At 41.4% G+C, this 27,337-nt stretch overlaps 2 protein-coding genes across 2 annotated transcripts; one reads left to right on the top strand and one right to left on the bottom strand.

Moving 5' to 3' along the window:
* Positions 1-14,331, top strand: clcnk (chloride channel K; the record flags this gene model as incomplete). Its single annotated transcript, XM_079225870.1, has 19 exons — positions 1-205; positions 1,504-1,635; positions 1,717-1,845; positions 3,538-3,677; positions 3,783-3,860; positions 5,049-5,124; positions 7,130-7,255; positions 7,929-8,013; positions 8,357-8,458; positions 8,888-8,972; positions 9,763-9,918; positions 10,496-10,565; positions 10,680-10,790; positions 11,488-11,704; positions 12,515-12,648; positions 13,070-13,140; positions 13,392-13,472; positions 13,944-14,030; positions 14,293-14,331. 19 exons carry the CDS (start codon positions 1-3, stop codon positions 14,329-14,331), a joined length of 2,124 nt encoding a protein of 707 aa, XP_079081996.1.
* A 1,633-nt stretch (positions 14,332-15,964) lies between these two features.
* fam131c (family with sequence similarity 131 member C) lies at positions 15,965-26,973 on the bottom strand (the record flags this gene model as incomplete). The annotated part of the gene is made up of 6 exons (XM_079226876.1): positions 15,965-16,236; positions 16,942-17,031; positions 17,284-17,514; positions 23,274-23,358; positions 25,394-25,458; positions 26,943-26,973. 6 exons carry the CDS (start codon positions 26,971-26,973, stop codon positions 15,965-15,967), a joined length of 774 nt encoding a protein of 257 aa, XP_079083002.1.
* Positions 26,974-27,337: the final 364 nt, after the last annotated feature.

Raw genomic sequence — 27,337 nt, 5'->3', positions numbered from 1 at the left:
ATGACGCCGACACTTGAAGACAAAAGGAAGAGCCCGGAGGAGGGGGAGGGAGAGGAGGAGGAAGAGGCTGCTGCTGCCGGGAGTGGAACCGTCGAAGAGGACGACGACTGGGAGCAGAGAAATCAATCAGACACATCCTATAATAAGATTCTGCTCCTTGCTGATCAATGGAAACCATGCCGACGGTCCCGTGCAACTGTCAAAGGTCAGACGGAAAGTGGAAAATCATTAGGACGTGATCAATACCGATCCGATCAATAGATCAGAGAGTAGGATTTCAGTGTTGGGCCTAAACTGAGAAGTCAAGGACAAGACTTTTAGGATGTGATATGTGGTGCAAACCCCATTTCATATGCGTTATAGATTTCTTTACACCGTCATTTCAATTATAGGCTGTGTGTTGTTTTCTGTATAATATTGCTATTTGCATCTGACCACGTTCCCAATGGAAATGCTTTAATGTATTATATAGCCTTCTTCCAATTGACTAATCATAGCAAACCATAACCTTTTAAGAACACTGAGGCCTTGGTAGAGGTGGCTCTTTTTCGTTTCCAAACTAAGTCCCATGTATTAAGGCAAGAAACTACAAGTAAAACCATTGTTTTCTTTATGCACTGGTCAATTTTGAGATTTTTGGCTATTTGCTTCCATAACATCATGTCTTCTTTCAGACTAGATTCCAAAATACACATTCAAGTGTTTTCAAGTGTTCATTTATTTTACGACTTTGGCTATTTGCGTTTGTAGATTTCTCCTAAATTAAATTCACCAAAAGTCAACAGTAAATAATGCCTCATTTTCATATTTGGGAAAAACAAATTCAGAAAAGATGCAATACAAATAATGATCGTCGTAAGTATTCACCTGTGGCTGTTTCATGGTGCCAGTTATTTTGTGTATTCTTTTCACCGATAGTGTGTTTTTTTTCAACAGGAGTGTTTTCTCACACTGAACCAGAAATGGCCGCAGCAGTAGCACATACATACATGCCTGTTTCATTCCTATCTATATTCTCAAGGTTTCTATTCAGGGGTTTGTCCATATTTCATTCATAGACACCTTTATAAAAACATTGAATTCCTAAAAACATGGTGAAAAGAGATTTTTGTTTTGGGTTGTAGACAGAGTTTCTAAAATACCCACGAATAACCTTGAACTTTGTCATGTCAACAAACTTTAAAAAAGTATTGTTTAACCTCGCTTCATCCTACCTTCAGATTTCTGTTTTGGATATTTTTGAAAATTAACACTTTAGCCAATGCATAATTTGCATATTTAACTAATATTTCAGAAAACTTGCAATACAAATAAATGGTTTAATGCAAGAACGCAAGTAAACTGGGGAGGTTTCATGATAAATCTGTGTTGAAATATGCACCCTATTCATCTGCAGTCACCAACATTTTTATTTCCATATTTCTATTATTTTTGCATATTTTCTAGACTCATAAGACCCAAATGAAAGTGTAAGAAGGCTAACGCATATGTTTGCATCCGTAGAGTGGCTGCTGAAGCTCAGGTGCTGTTTGGAAACATGCTGTGGGATGGAGTGGTATGGCTACGTTGCTCTGGGCATTTCAATGGCCATCCTCAGCTTTCTGATGGACCTCACTGTGGCGAAGCTGCTGCGAGGTATCGACACACCGATTGCACAAGACCATCTGAGCGAGCAAATGACAGGAAATTAATGTTTCTCTTTCCCTCCACATGTAGCTCACCAGTGGCTGTATACGAAGCTGCAGGGCAACAGTCTGCTGCAGTTCTTCTGCTGGACTCTTTACCCAGCATGCCTCTGTGCCGTTGCATCATCGTTCTCCCACAATATCTGTCCCTTCTCCACAGGTCTGTAACAGCAGCAGTTCAAGCTCAAGCACTAGTTTCAAGTATTCTTCAATCAAGATGAGGATTTAGTAAACTTACGATCCCATTTAGAGTAAAATAGACGATAAAGTATATGTTTTCATCACAGAAATACTGTCTGAAGAAGACACAGACACGTTAAGGACACAGGACAGACGTTTTTTCACAATGGTAAACATTTGTATTGAAATAATCAAATAGGTAAGGACTGGAGCTGCCGGGGAGGACAATTTATTATTAATTATTAATAACCAAAGGAAATTGACTGAAACCAATAAATGGAATAAAAATAGTTACATTTCAGTGTACACTTGAGACGATCGCTAGTTAGATACTACGAGTGCGTTAGAACGCTACGGTTCATGTGCTGAATGACAGGCTACACTAGCCAACGAGAGTCCACGTTGAAGAAACGTGTCTGCCTCTTCTTCCATACAGCTCGGATGACAGCCTGTATAGCCAATGAAATTGCGCAAAAAACAAATACAAACTTGAGGGGGTTGACAACAGGCACAAGCTTCATGGAGAACAAACTGCTATGACAGATCCAGCAGTTTGTCATTGAATAAGCACGGAAATGCATTTAGGCTATGGTCCCATTCTGTTTTCCAGTTCATAAGTCCCATTTATAGTCATCTGCTGCAGGCATCTATTTACAAAGAAATGTTCAGGTAGAAATAAAAAACCTTATACTTTAGTGTGTTAAAACGTATATAAGGGGGAAAAGCTTCAGAGTGTTACCTTTCAAAAGACCATGCAAATTTTACAGGAACGCTAAGAGGTTTTAAAGAGCCTCAATTCCTTTGAACAACCATTGCATCTCAAACTGCCAGTCATACCACACAAAGCACACATGTGAAAGTGGGCTGAGGCCCCCAGTGGAGAGGCAGACTACACTGAGGAGTGCCCATGGGGGTCACTGCTTACTCACCACAGCAAGAATAGTGCAATGTGTGTTATTTGCATCCATAAGGTGTAGAGAACTCACAACGAGGGCCTTGCTTCCCAACAACGCAACGCCGCTTCACTGAAAGAAAGGGGGGTTCTTGAAAAAGTTGAGAACATAGACGCGTATCATTTTTCCTTTTAGAAACATCTTTCTTTTCCCATCTAAAGCAAATGGAATTGAGAAAAAGTCTAGTGGGATATTATCTTTGAAATTCAGTGAGGGGTAAAAGGAGAAGTACAGAATGAAAAGTCAACCGTGATCGTATCTGTCTCACAGAAAATATTAAAAGCATGATGTATCTCCAGGAAGAAGGGATCTCTATGCTTGTTTATAGGGTATGCAGTGCAGGAGACTTGGTGTGATTAAATATGAATGACGCGGAAAGCATAGATCGACCTTTAAGAGACGACCTCAGCGTGTCTTTTTCTGCTTGAGGCAGTACACTTAGATTAATCCGAAAAGGGCAAATGTGCTTGATTTATTTGACCAAGATCCCTGAAGAAGCAACTTTAAAACTGAAAACATCACAACATAACTTTACGAATCACAAACTAAATTGTGCTTCATTTTCTTTTCTGCTGATCGCATTTGCCACCCACTCAAAACTGTTTAAATATTCTAAAATCATTCCTGCGCATTCATTTGGAACAGCTTCACCTTTTGATTGCTTCAGTACGCCTGAGTCTTTCAAAGAAATACTATCCTGTCACTTCATTTCTCTGCAGGCTCGGGGATACCAGAGGTTAGAACCATGCTGGCCGGCATTGAAATGCCTCATTACTTGTCTCTCACTAATTTGTTTTCCAAGTTCCTGGGCCTTATCTGTACACTGGCAGCCGGCAGCACTATTTTCCTGGGCAAAGTGGTGAGAGGCGTCTCAGTATACCTGTTTGTCATATAAAGCATCAATTTAAAATTGTATATCATGAGTTATGAACACAGTTCCTCTATATTTGTCTCTTCACATTAGGGTCCGTTTGTGCATCTTTCCACCATGGTTGGGGCCTACCTGAGCAACCTGTGCAATCTCATGCAAGCCAATAAGAAGGTAGACCTTAGAAAGTAATCCAGAAATGGTAGACCTGGTGGAGACTAAAACAGGGCTAAAAGGAGAGTGACTAGTGGACTCAGAATTGACTTGTTGCTGTACAGCGCGACTCTGAATCAATGCTAATGCTGAGTGTGAAAGTTCAAATCCAAATCCTCTTCAACTCAAGGTCTATTCACTAACTGAACAGTCTCATTGGCTGAGGAAGACCATGACATGCAGTTGAAAAGCCAGTAATTACACTTAGGGGTTCTAAACCAAACACAAATGATCAGGGCAAAATATTGCAAATCTGCTGTTTCTTTGCCTTGGTTATAATAATTTATTTCACATGTGCAACATGACCGCTCGAGTCAAAGATTGGGAGTGAAGGAACACTGTGCAGGTCATATAATACCACTACTACTACTACTACTACTCCTACCACTACTACTACTACTACTACTACTACCACTACTACTACTACCACTACTACTACTACTACTACTACTACTACTACTACTACTACTACTACTACTACTACCACTACTACTACTACTACTACTACCACTACTACTACTACTACTACTACCACTACTACTACTACTACTACTACTACCACTACTACTACTACTACTACTACCACTACTACTACTACTACTACCACTACTACTACTACCACTACTACTACTATTACTACTACTACTACTACTACTATTACTACTACTACTACTACTACTACCACTACTACTATTACTACTACTACTACTACTACTACTACTACTACTACTACCACTACTACTACTACTACTACTACTACTACCACTACCACTACTACTACTACTACTACTACTAGTACTGTCTTTTTTAAATTCAAAATGCTAATGTTGTTTTGTGTATGCTGGATGTGTAATTAAGCAACTATTTTGTTTCCCCAGGCAATTATTTTTTTTTTAATCAAAAAAGAAAAAGGAGATTTAGGTATTTTCAAAAATGCACTCACCATGGCTTTGTTCTACTTCTTGAACATGTTTCACAATATGTCAAGGAAGGTATAGCCTATAAATAAATGTAATTGTAAAATCAAGTTAAATATGGTATAATAGGTTCAGCTCCCACCCCTACTTTACAAAAAATTTAAATCACATTGAATGTTATTGTTACTTCCGCAAGGATATTATGGACATTACGGCATCTTTCTCTCGATAGGAAAACGCTGCTGGAGAAATGCACGTTGTAGCTGCTGCAGTCGGAGTCGCCAGCTGCTTCGGAGCGCCCATCAGTGGTGAGGGAGCCAGCACGGGTTCAGCATGAGGAATCATCATGTATCTGCTCGCATTATATCTGTTCTTCTCACACCTTTCTGGTTAAAGCACTGACTACATGCAGTTTTTCAAAGAGACATTTGTATTTTAAAAGTGTTTCTACGTAGTAATAATGATAATATATTGTATTTGTATAGTGCTTTAAAAGGTGCAGGCACTTTACATGGTAAAACAAACAATTGAAGCAATAACAATGTACACAGGAGAGATGACAGAACAGTAAGAAACCAAACCAAAACATACTTAACGAGCAAAATCAGAACGTAGATTTTGTTTTCTGAGGTTCATCAACAGAAGTGATAGAAACAGGACGTTAGTGATCAACTAACGTCCTGGTGATTGTCTGGTGATCGTCTCTCTGCTGGTCCAGCTTCATGTATCCAACACAGAAACCAGTGGTTCACATTCACAAAGAAAACATGTTTAATGAATGAATGAATGAATATATGCTTTATTAATCCCCAAGGGGAAATTTAGTGTCGCGTAGCAGCCATTTACACAGAAAATAAGATAAGATAAGATATAAAAACAACAGAGATGAAAGATATATGCAATAATAATATTAATAGAATAAAGATAAAAATAACAACAACAATAAAATAGCTGTATGAAAGAAAGAATAACAGAGTATTAATTTAGGAATTAAATTAAATTAACTTAAACAGTAGAAGTGCAAGAGTGCAACTATGTATGTGCATATTAAGGTGTAAATAAAAATGAAATAGAAATAAAATAAAAATAACAACAACAACAACAAACAATAGGAGAGTGCAAAAATGCAATACATGTATATAATATGATATGTTAAGTGTTAAGTGTAGGTAACTATGAACATGTACAGTGTTTACAGTGTTTAATTCACAGAGGAACTAGCAAGCGGTGACTTGTTGTAAAGCCGTAAACTGGTTTACAACTCTGTTAATAATTTTATTATAATACCGGGTAATAATGCTAATATAAAAAATATCCATAAACCGTCAGTGATGAAGGTCACATGTTTCTTACTGTCGAATATCATCGTTTATTACAGAGCCAGCTCCTTTTTCGTTAATCTAAAAACTTCTTTAATTAAATTGATAATTTTATTGATCAGCTTCAGTTTATTAAAATCACAACTTAAACTGCAACCAGTGCTTCTTCTTTAAAGTCACCATCTTTAAAGACATGCATTTGTATAAATAATGTATATATTTAATCAGAGAGGCGGGAACATAGAACATTGATTCAATTGTTTATTTTTATTTTATTGATTTTTTTGGGAAACCTGAGCACCAGGAGAAAACCCAACATGATTAGGACTAATTGGAGACACATCGACATGATTGAAGAACGACCTTGCTCACCACTTAGCCACAGTAATTGGAGATGATAATTTAGAGTTTCCAATTAGCCTGAGGGGAATATGTTTGGATTCTTTGGGAGGAAACCAGAGCGGACCCAAGGAGAATATTTAAACTCCACACAGAGAGAAGGGTGGAGGTGTCCAATTGGTTATCTACAGGAACCCTTTTGGAACTTGGCCAGTGATGAAGCCGATGAAGCCGAATCAGATAACCGATCCTTTCTCTACACCCAGATTGCAGAGGGATTCTGGTGAAAGCTCTCTATAGCTTATTCACTATGAGCGACACTTTTCACATTGTCATTTGATACATTGTCATAATGAAATATAAATTGGAGCTGCTTTGAAAAAGCAATAGCAATTTATAGCATTCAAAATATTTGTCTGTTTGCAGTTTGATTAGCAAAAAAGGCTGTAAAACTTGAGTTGACAAAAACATTTTCAGCAGCTCAGCTTTGAACTCCATTTGTGCTCAAATGGCAAGATCAATTAAAAAGGTTATTACAAATCATCAGAGATTAACACTTTGAATGCAGAGTTTTTTTTTCACTTGACTGAGAATAATTACTGATGTTTTTGGAACTGTCCAAAGTGACTTTTCTCACACTCCTCTGCTCCTGTAGGTGTGTTGTTCAGCGTGGAAGTAATGTGTTCTCACTTTGCCCTGAGGCATTACTATCCATGTTTCTTCTCAGCCGCCTGTGGGGCGCTGACGTTCCGCCTGTTCTCCGTGTGGAGTGGAGATGGAGGTAATGGAGGCCCTGATTCTGCCCTTCCAGATTAGTGAGAGTGGCTACAGCCGGAAAATTAAGGCCCATGGTTTTGGAATGTCCACATACTTTTGGCTTCATAGCATATGAGCTGAAATGAACCCTAACGATTTGTAAAAAAGCAAACGTAATGTTTTAGTGTAAACATGTTTGCCAATACGCATGGTTCTATTAATCCAAATATCAATCATAACAATCCAAAGACGGACTCGAGCGAGAGCCTTTTGCGTCTTTTTTTTTACGTTACCTGAAGGCCACTGCACTCCAAAGTGCTTGTAAAGGTAGGGGTGAGGAGGATTCAGTCGTTTGCAATCTGCCACCTCACCACCAGATGCCACTAAATCCTACACACTGGTCCTTTAAGTATTCTTCTCCCATGGGAGAATGTCCCATTTGAAGGCCGACTGACATGCTCATTTCAAAGTAAATGTAAGGTGTTGTTCATTTTAGCTTGTCAGCGATGTTGACAGCCATCTGATTACTCGTCATGACAATAACTGGGAGCATCAGCTTTGTCAAAATGAGCAGAAACATTTTTGCTGACAGGCGGCGAATTTCAATAAAATCTCAGTGCAATAAAGAGGGAAGATTAGATTTTGAGAGGCCGTGGGAGAAATAAGAGGGATGACTTCAATTTGTTTCGTGTCCACAGAGACTCCTCAGGCGTTGTTCAAAACTAATTTCCCCTCTGCTTTACCTTTCTACCCACTGGAGATTCTTCTGTTTGCCTTCCTGGGGTGAGTGTATTTTTGACAGCATCTGCATATAAACAAGTCCTCTACCTGTCTGAGTCCCACAAATGAAAACTGGCATTTGGTATTCATATTCAGTCACAATGAAAAGTCTTTGTTCTAAGCAGCATTCAGAATTTGTTCTTCTTTTTTCAAGTCAATCATGTCCTGGCCTCCTCTTCCCCCTCCTCATCCTCCTCCTCCTCCTCCTCCTCCTCCTCCTCCTCCTCCTCCTCCTCCTCCTCACTTCCCCAAGAATCATGACTTCCGATAGCCGACTGATGCCGAGGGTTGAAATATGCCTCCTGTCGCCCATTGTGGACTGAGTGGGCTTTCTGTCTACAAACAGGCTGCTGTGTGGAGCCGTGAGCCGCTGCTACCTCTTCTGCCATCGGCGGATCCTGCAATTCACCAAAACAAACCCTGTCCTCATCAAAATGCTGACGACAGAGTGAGAGCTCTTTGCGATGTAAACGCCAGATAGGGATTCAGTGATGAGTCATCCACGGTCGGAGACAGACTCGTGAGATATTTTTGGGATTAGTTAAAGCAGATTGTCGGGCCAATGTTGCAGAAACCTGGTGTGTTTTTCAGTACCTACTGTATTACAAGTCTGTTAGCCCCTGAATACATTTTCCCAATGTTTTTTTAAAAAACCCTAGCTATTTCATATATACTCCAGATCTAGTGTAAAAACATTGTACACTTTTGAAAGCATAAATCTGCAAAGCACCACAGCTGGTTCAGTGCTGATGTTTATTTGAATGAAGTCACAGAGAGGGTTCAGTCCATTGAAACACATTTAAATTTCAATAGGAATCACCCAAATGAAAGTAACATTATAACAATGGTGCCTGTATATCTGACCACATCTCTGCAGGAAAGGTCTATACTCCGGCATGGTGGCCCTCTTCCTGGCATCTCTGACATTTCCTCCCTCTGCTGGTCAATATATGGCTTCCAAGGTAGGAATGAACACAATTAAAGAAACAGTTCATTTTGGGGTTTTATAAACACATAATTGATGACATGATGATATAGGAAATGTTTTTTTTCTCTCAACCAATCATCATTTACAACATCTTTACGGCTATGTTTACAAACATTATTAATGTAGATACAGATTTATCAAAAAGCATAACCAAACATTTAAAGGATAAGGCTGGAGTTCAATATTTGTCTATATTTTTCTTATTGATAACAAATCGCACGAATAAGACACATTTTCTGACTCAACTGTTGTGAAGAAACTGTTAAAAGCACACACCAATGAGCCACACTGTTGTTTGAACGCTGACTGTTTATATTGATCCAATCCTTTATACACCTTCCTGCTGTCGTAAATACTCACTGCAACAACAAACGGACGAAAATCGTCCCCCGACAAATGCCCATTTACTTCTGTTTGAGTGACTAAAATGAGTGGATAAACACAGTCCCTGAAAAGAATGGCGGGAAATGATGTGAGAAATAACTGTAACCATTTAAGAAGAAGCTATTAGAGTCCCTCGACGAGGAGCTGACCAGTGTGAGAAAATTGCTCAACTGAGTAGCAGTCAAATGAACAAATGGGAATAGGGACGAGTGCCACCGACAGGGTAGAAGTCGCACAGTATTGAGAGGCGGATTGTGAGATAAAAGTGTCTTTTCATGAGACAGTAAGAAGAACAATAGAATAACGCCAGCCTCGCCCTCTATTGTTCACCCTTTGTTTAGTTTTTCTCTGCCCTCTGAATGCCGACATCTCGTTCACAGCTCACCATGAAGCAGCTCCTGACCTCCTTGCTGGATAGCAGGCCGTGGAGCTCTCAATCCCACAATGCCTCTGTCCAACTGGGGCCCGAACCTTTGTTGGACTGGGGCTCATCGGGGAGCCCGTTCCTTTCTCTGGCTGTCTTTCTGCTCATGAAGGTACAAGCAATTGGAAAAGCCAATTAAGGAGTCTTTTTATAGATTGGTCTACCTGCACTGATAACCAACAAAGCCCTCACTCCTCTGGTTGCCTTTGGGTCACATTGAGCCCATAATTGACATACAGTAATTGACATTTGCACAGTAGCGAACTACAGACTGTGTACCCTTTCGGGCTGAAATGTCTTCTGATATCTGATGCTCGCCGATAGCAACACTGCAGATGGATTTTGTGATTTTTAACTCAGCATGCCAGACAAGTAATGGAAAAGGAGACGGTATTGATAAAAAAAAACATCAACCACTGCACATATCTAATATTCTCATTTGCACCCCAAGCGGATGGAAGCCTTACTTACTGTTGCAGAAAAGATATTATTCAGAAAATTATTATTGCATGTGGACATTTCACAAGTGACATTAATCTGTTTGTTTTTGCAAAATTGAGTCGCGAGCAGTCCAAACATCTCCCTGCACACGGCTTGACATGACTCATGCTGTGCTAGTGGAGCTGTTGTGTCTGTTCAGATGTCTGAGGAGAGACATGACAGGCTGTGTCTCTGTTGTTTGTCCTGAGATGTGGATGTTGATCGTCGCCTGCACTCTGCCTCTGCCAGCTGGATACGTCATGCCAGTGTTTGTCTACGGTGAGTGAGTGAGCCTCCTCTCACGACCAGTGAAAGCTGTTCTGTTGTCTGAAAGATTAAAAAGAAAATCCTCTTGTATGTGTTTTCTTTTCTCCTTCTATTTCTGCTCTCCAGGGGCAGCTTTGGGCCGTTTGCTTGGAGAAGGGGCAGCTTATGTGTCTTCCACTGGATTGACTTCAGGCCAGCAGTGGGCTTCTATAAATCCGGGGGGCTATGCACTTGCTGGTTGAAGACATTGATCACCACTTGTTTGCGGTTGATATAGCAATGACATGACCTGTATATCGACAGTGTTTATATCCCTCTTCCATCCACGTATTTTGAATGTTGTCCTACTAACCACTGTACGTTTTTGTGAGCCATTTCTTATGTTTTCACCAAATTGGTCAAGAGTTAGTATTTTAGACCAATATCTGTGAATTTGCTCATTTTGATGTAAACATAATCCAGAGAATTGCACGTATTCAGTGTTTCATATCAGGGTGTAAGAATCCTATGAAACAATATTATGTTGAAAAAAATGTAAATTTGTGCTATCATGTTAAAATACTGACTAAAGGGTACTAAAATTACACTTCTTGGTTATTTTTCAATCAAAGGTGGCGAAGACAAGCACTTTTAGTGGACGTACATTGACAGTGTGGAGATGTCCACAGCGATTACATTGCAGAGTCGTCTCTGCAGCATACTTGAATAAAAAAATAGTTGTTATCGCTCGACAGCTTAGTTCTTCTGTTACTGATGGATTTTACGTGCGCCTCAGTCACCGTCGAACTGCTTGAATTCGTTCCAACATATAGAAAACAAGTTGTGGCAGTTAATGTTGTCCTCATTTGTCACATAGACACAAAATATGGGAAACAGGGTCAATGTTGAAAACCGGCCTTAAAGAAGTATCTTAATGTGGTTTCCGCCTTTGTAGGTGCAGCCGCCTTTTCCGGGTCTGTGACACACACCTTGTCCCCAGCGCTCCTGGCTTTAGAGTTAACGGGTCAGTTCAGCCACGCTGTGCCCATCATCCTCGCCACGCTGCTGGCTAATGCCCTGGCTCGCTCTGGGCACCGCCCCTCTTTCTATGATGCAATCTCAATCAGCAAGAGGCTCCCACACCTGCCCTCTCTCATGAAGGCATGCCCCGGGTAGGTACTGACTAACACGGTGGTCTAATGGGTAGGGCAAGCGCCTGTCTGTGGAGTTTGCACTAATCCAAGCACATCTTTTTCACATTTGTTCTTTTTTTGTGTGTGTGTCTTTCTATCCTTTCAAAACCGATATCTGGTTGCTCAGTTGAGGAGAACAAATTGGTCATAAAAGGACATAGCATTTTGAGATAAAGTTTATATTATAATTCATTCACATGACATCATACCTTCTCGGTGACAGCAATTAGCAGCCTCACTGAGGTTTTTCCCTCCACACTTGATTTTCCGCCTCTAATAGCACGCTTAGATGGAAGTTAAGTCGTCATCACCCACAGCTCCTTGTGGACAGCATTCAGGCTGAGACAGCTGCAAATATTCTTCTGACAAACTCACACTGCTCGTAATGTCTGACAGAAGACGCTACTTGAGAAACGTTCATGGAAATGGGTTTCAGTCGCCTGTGTACCTTGTGAATTTGTTGACAGGAGTAATTTGCTTGTGTCTGTACCTGGCAGTGGCGGGCCGTGGATTTGGTACCTACGCTTGCTGTTTAGTTTAACAGCTGATCTCGGCGCGGCGCAAACCCCCCAGCAGAGAAGGCTTAGCAGGCCCTGACGGCCCGCCACTGGTACCTGGGCACAATCATGTCAGATCCGCTTTTGTCACCACCGTCAAACCATACCATTGATTTCATGAATCCTTCCAACCTGAGGATGGTTTTGAAGAGGCATTTACCTCCAGATGTATTAGATTCAACCACGGCTACTTTTGCTCCAGGTGTGTGACGCAATTCCTCTCTTCTTGCAGGCTTCCCTCAACAGCAGTCGGACAGGTTTTGGGAGCGAGATTAGTGCAGCTCCAGAAAGCAGCTGGGCCAGTGGAGGTTCAGAATGCTGTCAACACCAGCACTGACACACAAATCCCTGTGGTGGACTCACATGGTGTGCAGACAAGGATGTTGAGATTTAGATTGTTTTACCCCTGCCTTGTGCCAAGGAAATTTTATTTTGTCGAAATCTTCCCCCCCAAAAAAGTAATAAATATAAGTGAGGACACGGAACATTGGCACACGTCAGATACATGCTGAATAAACACAGTCCCTGAAAAGAATGGAGGAAAATGATGAGAGAAATGATTGTAAGTTGTAAGAAGAAGCTGTTAAAGTCCCCCTCAATTGCGTCGGGGACACAATTGAGCCGTCAATTGTGAGAAAATCGCCCCGCTGAGTCGCAATCACATTGAATTATTTTAACGTTTGCTACAGAGGACTCACAGCCCACCAGAGAGCCGCACACACACTCTAAACTGGAGCACAGACTGTGGGAAAATACAATTGATTTGCTCTCTTTTCTTCTGTTGAAGAGTCGCAGGTTATACTGGGCTTTGTTCTCCGGTCGGAGCTGCTGATGTTCCTGCATCACTGCAGGACTGAGGTAAAAAACTGGATGGAGCCACACAGGTGGCTGATGGGCTCAGGAGAAGGTAGAGGGGTGCACTAGCTGATGGCTAAAAGCTCATCTTATGACACCTGGCATCCATTTTTTAAAGCTTCATGATATATAAATAGACCAAAAACTATGACCATATCCAGGATAATACTTTACTCCTGAATGCTACTGCATGATGAAAAGCATGCATCTGTTAGTAAATGACATGCTCAGTCATTCTGTGTTCTTCTGTTCAGACTCTGGAGAATCATCTGGATGAGGTCTGCTGCATTTACCCGACATCTGTCCTGTTATCACCTCACAACACCGTTCAGGAGGTAGGGAGACGCTGAGCAATGGGAAAGTGGTTGTGTTTGTATTGGAGTTAGTTCCAAGGCCAGTGCATGGGTAGCGTCTGTGGTGAGGGGCACTGACCAAGCGGCTGTATTTTAAGCAATGAGAGCGAGAATGCGTTGGCTCTGCACCAATCAGCAGATGGGCAAGATTAGCAACTAGCTGGTGAACATAGTCGAGCATCTAGGAGTGCAGAATAGTTCCCCAGGAGTTGGTGGAGACCAAAAACCGAACTAAAAGCCATTGCCTATTCCACTTAAATTCCCCTGGTGGCCAGAAGCATCATAATATTGCACATTAACCGCTAGTTATTGCAGGTTTAACGACTCAAGATTGGTTTCAGTCATTTCAGCTAACTCTCGGAATGAACGTGAATAATCACATTTCCTAAAATGGTGAGCAACCTTTTTTTAGGAACCAGTTACTTCTAATCTGGTTTCCTTTGCACTTCACAGGCCCACAGTATCCTGAGTCTGGTTGGAGTTCAGACCTTGTTTGTCGCAGACAGAGGAAGGCTGGTCGGGATCATCACATGGCCGGAGGTAACACGTGTGTGCGTGTTATGTGTGTATTCACACTCACTAACACTCTCATCATATAATACTCATTGTTTTCCTCATGACACACGCAGCTTGAGTTTGTTTGGTTCTTCTTTGGCCGTTTGTCTCACACATATGCACTTTGGAAACCACACCATGTCCTCGTATGGATTAGTCATCGGGTGTAAAAGGCAAAATGGCGACTAATGAATTCTAAGCTGTCTCTTACCTCCATCCCTATTTCTTTCTCCATGTTCTCCTCCAGATGAAGAGAATATTAGAAGACTTGGCAAAAGAAATCTAAGCAGCGACACACAGGAAGTAATGTCATCCCTTGACCTTTTTCTTTTTTAAGCAAACATAAATCCGTCTCTTTCTTGATTAGCAGAGGCACAAATGATAATGATATCACTTCTTCATTGCCCACAGGAAACAATATTTGCATACAAACAGAACTGTCATCAGCTGGAGGCTCCTTAACATGTAATAGAGGTTACTCGTGTATTTTATTGTAATTGCAAATTTCCCCCGCTGGGGTAGTCTTATCTTTTCTGTTGTGATAATTCAAACTCAGGAAAAATGTGATACAATCACACATCAAATCCAATAAACATGTTTTAGCAAGCAAATAACTCGTAATCTAAGATGAAATCAGCCAAAAGAAAACATAATGGGAAAATTCTGATGCAATAAATAAGGTAAGATATGACAGATGAAGCTGAGTATCCATATAGTTTTTTGTCGACAAATATTTATGACATATTCTATCCTTTGGTGAAAAGTAAATGTCTGCTATGATATGATTATCCATCGGAGGCAGATTTTGATAGTTTTGGCCATCATTTTGATCGGTTATGATTAAATTGCTCGCTGCAGTAATACTTGAGAGACTTCAACTGTAATTATTCAACAGGATACTCACACTTCAGGATCAAGGGGGATTATTAACTAAAGGGATGACTAAATGTGTGAAACGTGTTGTCTAAGAACATTTAAAGTCAACTAAAAAGGAAAATTATTTCCTAGAAATCTGCACGCAACAGGACTGCTGTTTGCTGGTTTCAGACTGAGAGTTCAGACACTATATTGATTTGAATAAAAAAATGATTATGTCTGTACAACAAGACTCCCTTAACTTGCAGTAAAGTGTCCAGTTTGATGCCGTCATACTTCCTTCACAGAGCAAAGCTACGACAGCTGGTGTTGTTCCACTGTAGAACAACCTCAGCCTCAAATCAGTTGACCGTTCTACTTGAAGGGTTTTGCTTCATGATGGATGTGAGAGACTGAGAGGACTAAAAGGGGAAACAGCTTCATTATGTGTAAACCCGTGCTGGAAAGAGACACCATGACAAGTAACACTGACACCTCCAGTCTCCAACCATCTCTCAAAACACACACTTACGCTGACTTAGGTGAGGAAATACACACCGACCACATGCACAGGTTTGGTGTTTTTCGACACTTCGTCCTGCACTTAGACAGAAAAGTGTGCCTATTAGTGAATCATAGTTAAGACCCAGACGGATAATTGGGTTTACGGTTTCTTTACAACGGACGTCTTCTTCTCTCTGGGTTCAGCTGAGAAACCTCACAGAAGACACATTTTCCATTTCTTTCATGTTATTTTTCTATACTGTGGTTTATTGTACGCTGAATACAAAATTGTAATTAACAATGGAGCTATGTACATTCACAAAAGCACACACCTCAACATGGGAGAAAATACAATTTGGATTCTTTGTATCTGAGGACCAGGCGCCTGACACCTCCCAGGCCTCTGCCATTTGAGGGAAATTGCCTCTTGAGATATCTCACAAATGTCTGCCTTTATGTTTTAGATCAGCCATTACAGGCGGATGGGACACAAGTCCTCTCAGTAGGGTTCGTTTTTCAGAGATTGCCATCAAGATGGCTGGCTCGCTTTCCTGTTAAGCCTAGTTGTAAAAAACGTCATCCTCGGAGAGCGAGCTGCTGTCTACGTGTCGGACAGCAGCCTCTGCAGTCACGGTGCTTCGGTCCTCGAGGGGACGATCTCTGTCCTGCTGGGCGTTGGACGTCGGGGAAATGGTGCAGACCACCGGCGGACAGACCAGGTTGGCCGCCCTGTTGTCACCATAAATCTGGGCATGGATGCTGTACAGGTGCTGAGGAACGCTGACGCTTCCACCATCCAGCAGGAACTGGGACAGGAAGTGGCTTTGTGCAGCTGAGGAGGGAAAATTACAGTATTAGTCAAACGGTTGTGACTTAAAAAACACTGGGGAAAATGATTTGAACTATGCTAAACAGTGACAGGTTTTAGAAATGTTAGAAACCTTTCACACTAGTATATTCTAGAAATAGAGATGCACTGAATACAGGTATATTTCGAAATACATTACGAGAATTTTTTTGTGTAAATCCAAAATGCAAGTATGAACCTACCAGTATAGTATGTCCCCTTTAAGCTCAAAGCAGGGATGTAGGTGATTATAATATGGAGCTTAAGCTTGATGACAAGTCATGGTATGACCACAGTCAACAGGTGTCATCTTCTGGAGACCATGAATGTGTGTACACAATTTCATGGCAGTGCTTCAAAAAGTGAGAAACAGACTGTGTGACATTACAGCAATGCCATTAGTGAGGTTAAAAACTGAATAAAAACATCTGCAATGATGCACATCACGCTCATGATTCGTCCGCTCCCGTGGGTAAGAGCAAACCTGGTCTTTGAAAATGTTTCCATATTTTCAAATAACATGTTGTATAACATATAATATCATATATATTTGCATTCCACATAAAATCAATGAACTTGTACAGCAGGTATTGATTCGGTCTGTTATGTCCATCATTAGCATTAAAGAAAAGATTAATTTTAATCGTTTGGTTCTCTTGTTCTCCACTGACACACTTTTACATGACAAACCTTGTAAACTGGTGGAGGGTGGCTCTAAGCTGTCATTCAGGGACCACACGTTCATGGATGCCTCGGCCAGGGCAAACTGCTCTGCTACTCCTGTGAAACAAACACGTTTCATCTTCCTTTTCTCAGAAATTGACCCCCACCCCCTTTTTCACAAACAAAGGGAAAACGAATAAGTGCTCTAGATTTGAGTCACTGTCATGGCACATCTTAAGGGACATTGATTTTTGTAGACACTCTCTCTGCACAAGCCAATCAAACAATTCCCTCAGGGATCTGAGCGTCACTCCATCTCCGCCGACCTCGGCTCCTTTTTCTTGAATTGAATTCATTCGTCTGTCTCACCTGCAGCGAAGCGGGCTTCCTTGATTTCGTCCGTCATTTGGGAGTAGAATTGCTCGTCCTCATGCAGCTCGGCCCCCATCCCCCCCCAGCCTCCTCCGCCGCCTTTGCCCCCGCTGCCCCCCCTGGCCTCGCCGCCTCCGCCCCAACCTTTCCACTCAATCAGGTGAGCAACTCGGCCCTGTGCCATCGCTGTCGGCTTGGTGATGTGCTCCTTTATCGTGGCCACCAGACCTAAATAAGAGGAAGAGAAGGAGTCCATGATGAAGTGGATTAGATGTGTGATAGCAGAGAATATAAGGAGACACTTTGGGGGAAAGCTATAGTGATAGGCAACATGAAATGGTGTGCAGTAGGTGATGAAGGACGAAGACAAAGTGTTACATTAAGGTACAGGAATATGGAAATGGCAAAAGAAGACACATAGAGCGAGAAGAAAGAGTATAACCATGAATTTTGAAGAATACTTTAGCATAATTCAGACTTTGAAGGTGAACATTTTCTCCTGTTTTGCATAACTTCAAGCGTGAAAGACGCGTTTCTGCTGCTGCAGTCTAATGTAGAGCTCCATTAAGGATGAAAAGGACAGTGTAACGGCACCCAAGATGATATTGGGTTGATACAGGGATAGAAAACCATAAAAATCCAAATGTAATTTGACTAACACTGACACAACACATACTGACTTTAAGCACAACAAAGTGTTTAGTTAAACGTTCTAAGCTGTGTTTAAATTGCCTCACAGAGATAAACAGAGACCAAGTCCTTTCGGTGCATACTGTAGGTCTCAAGTTTTGTGCACTGGCAGAAAGCAAAGCTAATGTTTGCCTTGCGTCATTTGTATGATTTTGACTTCTGCGTGTGCAGTCAGTGTTGGTCCGCTGCAAACAGCCGCAAAGTACCGACTGTGCAGACATCAGATAGCTGACAGATTGCGCCCACCTGCTTCTTTCAATTGACTTTTTATTCAGTCCTCCTTGCCTCTTATACTCGCTTCAGTTTTTGCCAGAACACAGCTTAATAATTAAATATTCAAGCTGGGTCCCTATGCAAACCCCGCTTTTTTTTCATTATAAACTTCAGAAATACAGTATAGCTCTTTGTTTTACAAGTTTCAAGTCTGAAGTAAGTCAAGCCCCAAATCCTCATTATCGTGACCAAGAATCCAATCCTCACATTGTCAGCACTGTTGCTTTAACTGAATGGACTCATGTCTAATAGAGGTGCTGTGACCCTGCATCTCTACAGTAATATGTTATTCATAGCCCGTAGAATCACTGGGCAAAACTACAATGGCGCCATCATTTCTTTTAATTACAAGAGACAAGGCTAGAAAGGTCTAGGGGAATGAGGGGTTGAAGTGAACGTGACAGGACAGGATACCTTGGGCATATTGCAGAGCAGGTAGATTAAACAAATGTGAAAGGACCAAAAAGCAAAGGTTGAAAAGCCAAAAAGTGGAAAATCAGAATGAGGGAGAAAGGTTGAGCTTGGAAGATAAAATAGGCAGAAAAGAATTGCACAGAAGAGAGAGAGAAGAGGACAGAGAAACACAATATTGAAACAGTTAATAAAACAAGCGAGCCAAGAGAGTTAGCATCCTAGGCTAAGTGAAACAGATAAAAAACATCCCGACATGTTATTTATGTTTGAGCTCTCCTCTCTGTGTTCTGCTGTGCACTGTGACACTACTGCTGTCTCAGCCAGCGCTCACACTGTGACAATGAGAGATGTTCTGGCTGACACTCGACGGTGAGGAAGCAACGTTTGCATTTAAGTCATGTGCACACGGCGGGAAAGTCTCATTTGTTTGTCGAATTGGATATTTTTAGCCTTGCTGTCCACACTGCGCTGTCAAAATGACCAGATCACATCAGGTTGCCAGCACACCCCGTGCACAGAATAATCATGTGTTTAATGTTTCTCCCTCTGAGTGCAGTGGGCAACAGCAAGCCAGAAAATATATATCTATAAATACAGCAAACAGTATTAAAAACACGGTACTGTTTTGTGATACAACTGCATGTCCCTATTTAGGCCTGATGGGTTAGTGTTACTTTTTTATAATCCAACATTAAATATCATAGTTGACTAGAAATTATGTGGATTTGTTTTGGCAGTTTGCACGTGAGAATAACTATTGGATTTGTATGCCAAAAGCTGTCACAAAAGGAAAACGTTGCATGATGGTAGCATAAAGCTTAAACCGGCATTAACTGATTTTGGCCACTTTGGGGCGGCAGAAACAAGATGTTAATGACATTGATATATCATAAAGGTGATCGGGTGGTTAATAATCAATTTACACAACCGGTAGACATGGAGCATCATTAGCATTCATTTGGAGTCGTGCTAGTAGCCACCGCACAAATGTAAGTCCAGCAATCACTAGCTCTGTTTCTGGGGTTTTCACAAACTCTATAAATGCTCCATTTTGTTGACTTATCTTCTGTTTGGTGCTGGGCAGGTAAAGCCGTTGATTCATAGCAGCATTTTGATGAAAATGTGTGCCTACTGTGTCTGGAATCATGTGAGACTGAACCAATGTAAAGATGTGGACATTAAAACCAAACAAAGGGCTGAAAGACACCAACACGCTCCATAGAGCTGAGAGCGCAGTACACATTCTCAGTGGTTTTATTTCTAGAAGCGAGTACACATATGGAAACAACTACTTTCTGTTATTTAACAGGAGCTGGTACTCCTCACTGTGTCGCCAACATTTTGTTTTATCAAATTGAACCAATCAATCTTTTTTAAAATGCCCCACTGTGTCACAGCTAGATTCAGTATTTTGAGATGGCATTTTAATGGAAGAGGCAGGATCAACAATTCTGACAGACAATAAATGAAGGGGGGGGGGTTCATGAACAATATTACAGACGTGTCACGGGTGGAGCTCCGAAAAACAAAGTCAGTATCATAGTGTGTCACATGCAGTGAATGTGAAGCGAAAGCTTGGTCCACTGTGCTAAACTTTCTTCATGTGCATTAAAAACAGTCTAATTGTGAGATCAGATCCCGAAGGTGATTACTGTATGCCGACACTTTTAAGTTGACGTGCTTGTCAACACACTCAGTCTTTGTTTATTTACAACACAGGGTTACAGTTAATAATGTAACCAGAATCCATTCGGATTAGGTCCCTTTACAATGATAGACACATATCGAAGTGAGGCGTCACTGCCTGCTGTTGTTGTGAGGAAACAAATGGGATGAACAAACATGGAGTGTGGGTGTTGCACTCAGAGCTTTGTTATTTACCAGCCAACGTGGGAATAGATAGGAAACAACATTTGATCACATCCTTTAAGGGGGTAATTAGCCTGTTTGCAAGCAACTAGTGTTGATCTAAAGTTGTGGGAGACAAAAGAAAATCAGAGCTGCAGGTGACAAAAAACATTGAAGGCTGCTAATGTCAAAAAGATACAGGTCCAGTTTATGTCTACTGTGTGGATTGAATCGCTTTGGAGTCAGCCTCAAGTCTCCATTGGAAGAACTTCAGTTTTTGGCACTGGTTTAGATTATTAGTATTCAAAAATAGAGCTGTACACTCTGTTTAATAGCAATGATCATTATATATATATATATATATATATATATATATATATATATTTACTGAACAAAATAACTACTACTGAACCGTTTCATTGCTTCGTACATGTGTTGAAAAAATGAAGGACGATTTAACCAGGAGCCTATTTAGTTTCCCATGTTCAGGCTGATGGGAATGTTGTTAGTATTGCATGCATTTGGTCATATACCAGTGTATTGGACACATTGAAAGTTTGAGCAGAGGATGGCGCTAGATTACAAGTTTAACCCTAGAACACTAACGTTAAAAATAGTAATGTAGTGATTAAAATCCCCTTCTTGTCGTCAGTAAATATCTCTTGACATATTCATTCATTTAACCACTCTTAGACGGAAAGAACGAGTCTACGCGTGTAGTGTGTTTCAACAACGGTAGAAAACAGTGAGTTCGCTCGGTCCTTTTTACTGAATTCTGGTGCCACAGTGAAACAAGTCCGCCCGTTGATACATCAATGAGCGAGCTCAATACGTCACAGCTCACCTCTGATTATTCTAAACAATGCAAACTATTACATACAATTATGCAATCACTATAATGAACAATCACTAAATATGAATCTAAATAATATAGTATCTAAATCTGAGTCTAAATTATAATTACAATTACAATATGGAAAATGGCCCTAACAAGTAACACTAACGTCGGGTATATTTCACAATCGATATAAAGTACCTGATAAAATATACTTCTCATCAAAATATATTAAAATACAACAATACAAGGCAAGTTAAAGTACTCTTTTATTTTACCCTATATAACTTCTCATAAAACGATAAACAGGTATCATGGGTATCATACCTAAAAAAAGGCTTAAAATCGGGTGAAAAATTTGAGAATCGTCAATAAAAAAATATTAAAAATATAAATGAAGGAGCTATGAACTTGTTCTTTGGTCCACCCGTTCCTGGGACATGTGAGTCTTGTCCTGTGAAGGAAAAGTCTCCATTCAATGTTAAAAACCCATCCAGAATTTTTTCACCCTCTATCACTAACATCGGCTGAAAATCACCCGAACACGTGACTGTTGAAAAAAACAGGGATCGGAGCAGAGAGACACGCCTACCTTCAATAACGTCTGTGAGCAGGATGAAGCTACACAAGGACCCACGCAACTAAGACAAAAACAACACAATGAAAATAACAAAACCACAATCGCTCGGGTGAAAATCACCCAACGTTAGTGTTCTAGGGTATCAGCAAACGCCAGTTCACCGTTATTACAACTATCTATCATTACAGTTGTTGAAACGTTTCCTCTGGTGGCACCAAAGGAAAAGTCTCGAGGCTTCATCCTCCTTTCAGGCACAGCGTTAGCATAAATAAACACCAATGCACATTTGTGCATATTCATGTGGACTCTGATTGTGTGCAACAGAAGCAGCATATCTCACTGCTTGGCAACCTGCATCCTCAAGACAAGCTTTGCATGTTTACTCTCACTACTGTGAGGTTAACACAACTGTTATTAACTCGTTTGTTCAGTCCAACACGATTGAATTAGTGGAATCTAACTCTTTCATTTCAGTTTCTTGGTGATGCCTGCAGGGCCTTTTAGCCATTTACTATTGATAAATTCACATCAGCTCGATACATCGATCAAATAGCATCATACACAAAGAACAATAACGATTCGCAATAACGCCTGCATGATATTCCTCTATATGTAATTTTATTTGTGCAATATTAATAAAGTTTGCCGCAGTGTGATCTGATTTCAGCAGGCTGTCGGTGGCACTTTGTGACTGCTCCACTCTGCAGAACTTACTTTTAAATGATGACTGAGTGATTAAGTCTGAGTAAATGTCAAAAAGCATTTTTCTTCTTCTTTTTTTCTCTTTTATTGGACCGGTTCTGTCAAGTCCAAAGCAGGTGTCAGCCTCTCAGCTGTCTGCCTGAATGTCTGTATTTGCCGAACATATTCATGAGGTTTTCACTTGCTTCATAATTATACTGTCAGGGTAATAAAAGGGGCTTTCATTGGGAAAAGTTCAGCAAGGCACAACACATTAAGTCAGATAATTAACCTCCCGCAGAGGGATGGAACCAGTGGAGATGGGGAAGAGGGGATGAGAGAGAGTAGCCAGACTCAAAAGTGAAGTAACAAAAAGTGAATGGGTGAAAGAACCGTGTGTGTGCTTGTACCTGACTGTTTACTCGTGTCTGGATGGGTGCAGTACCTACGGCATTACAGCATTTGTGTGAGAGAGAAAAGATATGGAGGAAGAGGGAAATCACAACACCAGCCTACAAAGGTTACTAATGCAATGTCCTAGCTTGCTGTTTCCCCATGTCTGAGCATTTATTATGAAACACAACATGACCTAAACCTGTTTATGTGTGTGTGCGTGTCCGTGTGTGTGTGTGTGTGTGTGTCCGTCCGTCCGTCCGTCCGTCTCACCCATCAAAGAGGAGGTGGCCAGCTCGCCGATATCGTAGCCGTTGCTCTTATCTGACACACTGCCGTTAGACGGATTCTGGACATCCTGCACAATATGGTGCACAGGGAGAGAGAGAATGTCACCTCTTTATCATTGATGGAAGCTGAAAAGCTAAAGATGGAAAGTTTCCAATGGAAACTACGAAAATAGCTCTAATTTTGCATTCATGACATGGGATTTTGAATGACGAAGAGAGATATTTTTTTTCTCTATAAATGCACATTTATATACACATCCTCCTCTGGCAATCACGTCCTACGTGTAATATGATGACAATAACAGCCAGCATTTGTTGAAACATATTTTAAATTCAAACCCATAAGCTGTTGAAACCCAAGTAACAATCGATGTGCAAATGCATTTCCCTTGGTTTAGTATTTTTTTTTCTCAAAGTAAAACCGTCAAGCTTTTTTTCCAAAGATGTTCGCAAGGGAAATGGAATTATAAGTAAGTTCATGTTTACACATTAGTGGATGGTTCCCCTTCAAAGTGCTGGAAACCATTCCAAATTAGATTTTCCAGACGATAAAATTCAGCATGAAAGTCAATTGAATGTAAAATGAGAAAATTGGGGAAACCCAGCGGTCTCTTGGGCAAATTAAGGCCGTTTCTGTTTTTGACATCAAGAGCTTCGTTGCCAGATGTGTGGTCACTGCAAACCATTAAAACTGCTCCTTTTTTACTTTTTCATTGAAATAAATCCTTAATTAATGTTGAAAAATTCTTACTTAATATCATTAAAACTGTGAATGTAATACACATTTTGGCAGGTTTAATTATTCTATTTGTAATGCTTTAAATTTTACTGCAAATGAGAAGGTTATAAAAAAGGCAACTCATCCAGTGCTCATAAACTTTACAACCATATCCTACTTTCGTGAAATTTTTCAATGGCAGTAATACCTTTAAGTTTTTTTTCGCTAATGGCTGTCCAGTTAGCTTGCAACACTAGCTACAGTTAGCTCAACGACAAACTGTTAAATATAAAACGATAACTCTGAAATCGTTTGTTGCAACTTAGTTGGTCTTTTTTTCCACAGAGAATTGGAAACAAGTGACTCACATTTCACCAGCCTCTAAAGCAACGCTGATGGAGATGCTAGACATGTGAAGGCTGTCGGCCTACTTGAGCTCCCACTGCCGTAGAAGGGTAAACACAGGTGCAATTAATATAATTATTTATAGTCCCATGCTATTTAGTGCGTCAGAGTCATCCAGTGAGGCAGTTTGCACAATACCAGGGCCATGGAAGAGGGCCATAATTAATATAATTAATTACACCTGTGTTTACCCTGCAACATCATGTTGAAATGTCTGCTGTGAAAAGAGCATTTTAGCCACAAGACAGAAGAGTAAAGAGACACATTTGACCTTTGGCAAATCTACATTTTTTTTTTCCAATATTGAGAATTTGTAAAATGCTATATTCATTTTAATAGCGGATGTTACTGTTTGACATACACAAATACAGAGAAAGTTGTAATCACGTCGGAAATTTCACTCTGGAAGCATGGAGAGTGTGATGCCTGCCTGAGGAGCTGAACATGTTATGTGTGAAAGGGATATTAAAATCAGCTACTCTTATCTCACTGTGCAATAAACATGCCGTGGGCAGATAATCGGCTAAACTACAAGATAAATCGTGCTGTTTGCGTTGAAAGAATTCCAATGTAAACGTTGAATATTCTGCTCATTTCTTTATTATTCAAACAGCAGAACTCTGGCAGCAAACACTTAAAGTGTTGGTTCGCCCAAATCACAGAAGAAGAAAAAACACATTTTCATGATGATCTCTTATAGTATTAAGAATGCACATAGTTTGGGATTCATTTACCCAGAATTTGAAATATCTGTCTCTGAGATTTCTTTCCCCACCCAATACAACTTGAATCAACAGGAATGTGTTGCTTACAGCATTGAACAAACTGTTTTCAGAGGGATAGATGTTATAATTCTGCTGAACCGACACTGCAAAAAGTGACATTTGTTGCTTTCAGTCCACCTTTGGGAGGCAGACACACTGAAAGGTCCAACGTCAGGTCGAAAAACCTACAAGGTAAAGGTGAGGGCTGTTACTCACCTTGACAGAGGACGACTGGACCTCCTCAGTCAGGTCCTGCCGTGCTTTCATGGGATGGTGGAGCTCTGCGGGGAGCCACACACACACACACACACACACACACGTGTTAGATTCATGCTCTACATGTGAGTGTGTGTGTGTGTGTGTGTGTTTGTGTGTGTGTGCGCGTGCGTGTGTGCGTGTACATGTGTGTGTTTATTGGCAATGGTGATGGTCCTTACAGCCAAAACCCAGTTGACCCAAAGACAACAAGAGGCAAGAGGAAAGGAAGCGCGGTTCAGAGCGATGGAGAATTAACATCATTAGAAAGGCCAGTGGACACGTGGACACACACACATTTACAAACCCACCTGGGGCTTCTCCTGGGAGGTGTTGTCAAGACAATTGTCTGTCTCCATGGATACGCAACAGCAACACGAAGCGAGTGATAGTCTTCGATTTACTTAAATCACGATCCGGGATCTGGCCTCATCAAACACTATTAGGTCAAGAAATCCATCAAGATTCAAGAACCAACAGGCCGTCATCATGGGATTAAATCCCACCATGACTCACTCTCTCACACCACACACACACACACACACACACACACACACACACACACACACACACACACACACACACACGCACACACACGCACACTGCTGTTCTCTTAGCTGTCTGCCAGGAGCCTCACAGCTGCCTTCCCTCTTTCTTCCCAGCTTGAGTGCTGCCCTCATCGCCCTCCAGCTTGTTAAATGGGACCCTTATGAACAAAAGCAGACTTCTTATCTCACAACATATTGTGAGACTCACAGATCCAGGCTGAAAATAAAGTGTGAGAATGTGACGTGACGTTACATGTCGCGCGCTGATAAAACAACAAATAGAGTGTTGCTCAGAGGCATCACAGATGCTGCTAGGCTACACCATTAATTGCCCTTTTCTTCTTGATCAGGTCTTTTGTTTTGACAGCACGTATTAGTGCTTGTGTTCCTTCTGAAAGAGGCCTCAGCTGCAAGCCGAGCCGCCGTCGTTTCATGCAGATCCCAAACACTGCCTGATTTCCACCTAAAGCTCCCTAAAGCTTCATGCAGACAGCAAATATGAAAGAGAAAATTGCAACCCAAGTCACATCCTCAAGTCACGACAAGTTGGATATGAGCTCTTGGATGGAGCCGTCACATCCTAAAGCCTCACAGCCCTCTCATCAACCTCCCGCCCCCGGAGTCGAGCTTCTAAAGCAATATCCACGGATTCACTCGGATCAATAATAGCTGCGAAGAAGAGCAGATGAAATTAGTTTTCGGATGCCGGCTTTCATTTGTGCTCTGCATCACTTTATATACATGCAAGCACTTCAGCCAGGCTAGAAATGTGATTCAGCGAGTTGTCTTTGCCTCAGGGATCTTTTTAATTTCCCCGCGATTGTCTAGATTCTCACCTACAGAGCGATCCCTCGAAAGCGTGATGTAACTTTCGGAAACCGTCAACACTTCCTGCGGGTCGAGCCAAGCCTCAAACCGACACACGGACTTGGACACGCAAACAGGTGGATTCGGGCACTGACCTTTGTGACCTTTGCAGAGGCAGGCGCCCATGGTGTCAGGACGGCCGGCAGGTTATCTGTTCGCCATGGTGCCTTTCGGGTGAGGAGGATGAGGCGCGGGTGAAAGGGAGGGAGAAGGAAGGAAAGGAAGAAGGAGGTATGAGCCAGCAGAGGAGCAGAGGGAGCGAGGAAGTGCGAGTGGATGTCAGATGAGCTGCAGCCTGATGCATTGGCTGACTTCTCTGTATAGGAGGAGAGAGGTGAGGGAGCAACACAGACAAAATGTGGGGAGGGGAGAGAGAGCGAGAGGGGAGAGAGAGAGAGGGGGGGGGGGGGGGGGAGAAATCGGGGAGAAAGCATGCCTGTTTGCTGACGATTTTAAATCTCCTCCCCTCAATTTTCTCTTCTCCTCTCCT

Source organism: Taurulus bubalis, assembly GCF_910589615.1.
Source record: "Taurulus bubalis genome assembly, chromosome: 11".
Lineage (NCBI taxonomy): Eukaryota > Metazoa > Chordata > Actinopteri > Perciformes > Cottidae > Taurulus > Taurulus bubalis.
The sequence above is the reverse complement of the archived record's forward strand: the minus strand, read 5'-3'. Positions and strand labels throughout refer to the sequence as shown.